The 6,000-nt window shown below is 41.8% G+C and overlaps 1 protein-coding gene across 2 annotated transcripts in view; it reads left to right on the top strand.

Annotated features, from left to right (window-relative positions):
* The window catches only part of VEGFD (vascular endothelial growth factor D), a 32,029-nt gene extending 28,434 nt beyond the window's left edge, over positions 1-3,595 (top strand). The window contains exons 6-8 of one of the 2 annotated variants that reach the window (XR_008575458.1): positions 1,235-1,430; positions 1,716-1,801; positions 2,937-3,071. Coding sequence is in view for 1 of the 2 variants with exons in the window: in XM_054813231.1 (XP_054669206.1) it covers positions 1,235-1,430; positions 2,937-3,063 (323 nt within the window). In the remaining variant the exon portion in view is untranslated. Of the gene's footprint in view, positions 1-1,234; positions 1,431-1,715; positions 1,802-2,936 lie in introns of both variants that reach the window. The other variant, XM_054813231.1, reaches the window with a different exon arrangement.
* Positions 3,596-6,000: the final 2,405 nt, after the last annotated feature.

The raw sequence follows: 6,000 nt of genomic DNA on the forward strand, positions 1-6,000 counted from the left end.
GTACTCTGTATTTCAGAGTAAGTCCAAAGGACTGTGAATAGCCAGAGTCCTTTTAACTCTTAGCCTTTTGTAAGGTCAGCTTGGAGCATTAAAATTTGTGGCTTGTTGAATTACAGCTTTTGTTGACATAGACTCAATATTTCCTCAGATAAAATATCCTTCTCTGAAGTACATTGTGTTTGGCAGTGGCTGGGACAAAATAACTTAAATCTGTCTTTGAGGTTGAAACAAAGTGAGACCAAAACACTCTACACCACTTCACATACGCCAAGATTTATCACCCTGAGAAAGAGGTTTGTCTTCCAAGAATTTGGGGCAGATTCCTTCTTCTTTTCCAATAGGACTTGGGTTTTATTCTGTCTGGATATTGGTTTTCCAGCGTTAAGTAAATAACAATGAAGGTTTCTTTCAAGTAATGTGCAAGCCTTTTCTGGACACTGAGATCAGAGCTCAGGCTGCAGAGGTCACGGACGCAGGTTACATTCCACATTCCATAGGTTAAATCCAAGAACTAATTGTAAAACTACAGGAAATTACCTTCCCAATGACACATTATATGCCATGACCTTTAACCGGGGATGTGCTGCTAGCATTTTAATAAAGCTTTCACAAAATGTGTTCCCTTTTTGCTAGGATTAGCTTCATATTGTACTCCAGATGTGTATTTTGAGGGAAGATAGATGAGGTAGTAGACAGTGTGTTCACTTGGCTGGGGTTTTGTTTCTGAAACAAAGTATTTTCTTCTATCTTTAACTGACAAGTGTGCATATGCTCCTTATTGAAGCACTAGATCAGCTTGCACCTTACTAGACATAGCATTACTTTTGCAAAATTTCCACAGTATATGGATTGAGTGGTGAATGTGACAGTTTGCATGGATGTGCATTGTTGTCATGGGTACAGACTAAATCCTTTTTCAGATTTTCTTTTTAAAACCTGCTGTCCAGTAAAGATTTGTGCGTTCCAAAAGCTAACACTAGGCTCTTTTAATACACAGCCTCAAAATAAGGTATTTTTATGCAGAATTCAACCCACAAGAAATAGCAATATTAGAGTAAGTGAAATAATAAGCCCAATCCTCTCAAGTCCTTTTCTGCACTGTAAGTTACAACAGAAATTCCGAAGACTAGAATCTATCAGAGAATACGTGTGAGTCCTAGTGGTTGCAATCCTCTTCAAAAGCAGGATTTAGACATGTAAAGCTTACTGCTAAAAGATGTCTGTGCTATTGCAGGACTCCCTCCTCTAGCTGAGCTGGCTATGTGTGGACAACATATGGAATTTGATGAAGAAAATTGTGAATGCATCTGTAGACAGAAGTGTCCCACAGATTTCTTTCAAAGTAAAGAGAACTGCAGCTGCTATTTGTGTAGGGAGAGCCAGGAGAGCTGTGCTCTAAAACACAAGATATTTCATGCTGAAACCTGCAGGTAAGTGTTCCTTGTCAGTCAGTGTCTTATGCTGCAAGATCTGAATTAGCTTGCGTAGATGCTGGAGGTGCCAAGCGCTAAATTAAAAAGGAGGTCCACCCAGGATTAAATACCTTGCTGCAGTTAGGGAGATAATAATAATAGAGGTGATATTTACAATACTAGAAAGATTGTATAATAATAGAAGGAGTGTAAGGTTTATTTAATTAACATGTTTTAAAGAAATCTGGACAAGGATGCTATTCTACTACCAATATTTAATACTTTTTTTCCCCTAATCTTAAGGGAATGATGATTAAAACTGTGCTACAACTGAAATTACTGTGTGACACAGGGGATTTACAGTGAGATACCGAGTCTTGCATTTGTAGGTAGGTAGAACCTATCCCGTGTTCTCTGCGACAGCCGAATGCACTCTCACGGACGTCTAGGGACAAAGGCTCCCTACGTTGGCATCCACACCACACAGCACATTCCTTATTCAGTTTGTCCTCCTCAGAGCAAGGGATTTTCTAGAGGTAATGCAATGTTGTACACATACAAACCCACTCAGTCAGCTCTGATTCCACTGAAAAGCAGGAAAACTCTTCTGGGGCTGTTACACTCCATGCATTTCCCTAACTGTTTTGTGTAACTAGTCTTGAGGTTTCTTTGCCAAAACGTAGATTGAAAATGTCCTATTAAAATACCCGTTTTCATGCATTAGTTTATTTTTTAAATGTCCCAGAAAGCCTTTGTCCCATGTAGAGACCCAGGAATGTGCAGTAGCTTGATCTGAAAGTTTATGTAAGGACAGTCAGCATCCAGTTTCCCTGGGTACCTGAGAAGAGCTGCAGTTCACTGAACGGTCACCCACAGGGTTCATTCTCATAGACTTCATAGGTTCATTCATGGAGAAGCAGCTGTGGAAGAAGTGACTTTTGCATCTTTAGGTTCAGCTTTGAAAATATGGACAAGCATTAAATAGTTGACAAGAAGTATAAAAATAGCTAAAAGAATCAGCAGAGCTGAAAGCGAGCATGAGAGACTTGGTCATTTATGTATTTCAGAGGGGTGGGAGGGGATCAATGCAGTCATTTGTTAACATGAGTTTGGCTACTAGAAATTACTATAATCTGGACACAGGACTTCTATGCCAGACTTTTATACCCAGTATTCCTGAAGGACCAAAGCTGAAGCATCAGGTGAGCTAAGGTACTTTGCAGAATTTGAGGGCAGCACTATCCAGTGCTGACATTCTGGATTCCACTGCTCTCAAGAAATGAAAACATTACTTAGGTTGTGACTGTGGCCAGATGGACAACAGCAAGACATGTTGCTGTAGATGAGACCTGTCGGGCAGCAAAGTCTTGTCTCCCTGGGTTGTAGGGTGTCGACATTTTCCCAAACGTTATCTAGAGAGCATTGCAGTGTTCAATGGTGAAGAAGTTGAGGAATGTGACAGTGAAGAATTGTCATATTATAATGCTTCTCTCTTTTTGTTTTTTTTCCTCCTTTATCAAACAGCTGTGAGGACAAATGTCCATCACAACCCAGAACATGCCCAACTGCAAAACCAACATGTCCCAGGCATTGTCGTTGTCCGAAGGAGAAGAGAGGTTCTCATGGGTCCCAAAGCAAAGAAACTCCTTGACTGAGCTTCCCCTGTTCTCCGAAAATCCACTGCTTTGCAAAGTAGCTGTCACTGACTTTGAAACAATAGTAAACACGAACATCTTCCACATTAATGGCAGAAGCATGAATCCAGTCTGCATTTATTTATTAGAGTAATCACTAATTGCAGGTGAATCCTCTGGGACATTGATAATTGTTCTCTAAGAGGTAACAAGAACCAATGAATTGCTGGCTGCGTGGAAGAAAGAGTGGAAAGAGCCAGTTCAATGTTACGGAAGATGAAGCTGGTACATTGGTAATAGTCACAGTCAGCAGCCAGGCTTTCAGAAACTGAGACCAGATAACCTTAGCCTCTGAATCCTTAGCTAATGCAGCTCCTGGGTGAAACTTTCTTCAGAAATTCAGTGTACAGGATTTGGCTTCTAATAGGTTCAGCACTGAGTTATTTGATCTACTGTCCAGCTTTGAGTATCATTTTGAGTTTATTGTACAACTACTGTCAGATGTGCCATATTTAAGTGTATATAAGAAAATAAATACATCAGTTATTCGAGTGGTTTTGATTTTTCTCTGTTATTTTAAAACTCTGCCCAACAAAAAGAAAATAAGTGAAAGCCCAAAGCCATCTCAAGTACAGCCTTCTTATGTTTGTCCCACTGGGACTGGCATCTGCCCAAACCCAGGTCAAAACAAGGTCACTTGATCCAATAGTTTCAGTAAAGAAGAATCATTTTTCCCACGTCTGCCTGACAGCCATGTGTGATTTATTTATTTGTTCCTGATGTAGTGTGTTAATCTCCCTAAGGCGATAACAGCCACACTAGTCCTAACTCTTCGGTGATTTTCTGAAAGGCACGGTTCACTAAAAGGTGGTTTTCCTTTTAGCTTACCATGCTATGAAAATATCTCCTTTGTACTGAAATTCCTTTCAGCAGTGTGAGGCTTGAGTAATAGTGTTTTAACCAAATCAAGTACAAGGACAGCATCATTTTCTGAGCCACTGAAGTCTGGACTGAGCCAGTCCAGAGAAAATATTGTGAGCATATTATAATCCTGAACTGCAAGTGGTGGTCTTGATGACTGAATCATTTCTTCCTTTTGTTGAATTTTCTAATTCTATAATGCACTGTGAATGAAGGAAATAGAGCAAGTTAAACAACTGCTACAGAGATGGAAAGGCTGACACAACACATGGAATGGAAAATGGCTTTTTGATGTGCATCTGAGATTTTTTTATATTTACATATGGAAAAAATAGAGTGCTTTAAAATATAATTAGCGCCAAATCCTGTAAGATTGATTGAATTGTTGGACAAAGCACCAAACAATTTAACCTGTCTTTTGTCTGAGTAAGGCATTTGAGATTTGATCCTGGACGACTGCTCTGAGTGCTCCCTAAGCCATCCGTGATCTAGGTCTGTGCAAACATACCAGCAGGCTGCTTTTGCTGTCTCTCCTGGGAACTGGCCCGGGATCTGTTGACCAAGTAACGCGGGCTGACCTGTGAGTGTACTGGGTAGGGCCTCTGCGGCAGGCTTACCTACTGGTCTGCGCTGGGCTCCTCTGCTAAGGGTTCTCCTCCAGAGTGCAGGCCACGTGCAACTAGTGTGCGCTCTGCGCGGACAACAAGGGGAAGGTGACCCCAGCACAAAACCAGGGGAACCAGCTCAGCAGCGGAAGCACACCCTTATGTTTCCCTCGTTCTGCCAAGAGGCTCTAAATTTAAACACGTGTTCATGGTGGGTGAATTCCCTGAGCTATAGCACCTCAGTGTCCTCAGTACAAGAAGGACATCGAGGTGCTGGAGCGTGTCCAGAGAAGGGCGACAAAGCTGGTAAAGCGACTGGAGCACAAGCCTTATGAGGAGCAGCTGAGGGAACTGGGGACATTTAGCCTGGAGAGAAGGAGGCTGAGGGGAGACCTTATCGCTCTCTACAACTACCTGAAAGGGGGTTGTAGACAGGTCGGTGTTGGTTTCTTCTCCCAAGTAACTAGTGAAAGGACAAGAGGAAATGGTCTCAAATTATGTCAGGGGAGGTTTAGATTGGATATTAGGAAAAATTTCTTCACTGAAAGAGTGGTCAGGCATTGGAACAGGCTGCCCAGAGAGGTGCTGGAGTCACCATCCCTGGAGGTGTTCAAAAAACATATAGATGTGGCACTTCGGGACATGGTTTAGTAGACATGGTGGTGTTGGGTTGACAGTTGGACTTGATGATCTTAGAGGTCTTTTCCAACCTTAAAGATTCTACGATTCTATGATTCTATAGAAGGGATGAACTGCCTCATCACTTCGCACCTAGCTCAGCCAGGGCAGCCTGACCTCATGGTTGGACTGCCTGGATAGGCTACGCCACTCGCACATTCCTCAGAAAGCCAGGAAGCTGCAGAGGCACTGTGCTTTGCCACTCCAGGGAGCCGATGCAGAACCTGACACTTAACTGGTGGCACTAGAGGCATATGGAGTAAAAATACACCTTTGTGCAAAACTATACAACAGTATTTGTACAGCTAAATTCTGTGGAAAGAGTTGAAGCTTTTGCATTTCCTAGCTTTTCTTAAACTGAAGTTTATCAACTTGAACCCTGCATTAATTATGCCTGTCTTGTCAATGTCGATCTGTAGAGGCTTCCTCAGTTTTCTGTCCTGACCAGTGAATATATTAACTATTTTACAAACCAGAAGCACTCCAACCTGAGAGACAAATAAGTCTGCTTCAACTCCAGAAGGCTCTTAGATAAAGCAGTCACTGAGGGGCTGAAAACCATGTCATTCATTCATGAAGGGCTTGAAACCCACAGGCTTCTTTCAGCCTCCGGGTGAATTTAACCCTTAACCTCAAAATTCTGCACTTAACTCTCACAGATCATTTTGTTAAATGCTTAGGTAAATATTTTTGATAGAAACATGCTCAAACAACAGAGAATGCGTGATCATCTAAAACACACTTGAAGGC

This window comes from Grus americana, chromosome 1, assembly GCF_028858705.1.
Source record: "Grus americana isolate bGruAme1 chromosome 1, bGruAme1.mat, whole genome shotgun sequence".
Lineage (NCBI taxonomy): Eukaryota > Metazoa > Chordata > Aves > Gruiformes > Gruidae > Grus > Grus americana.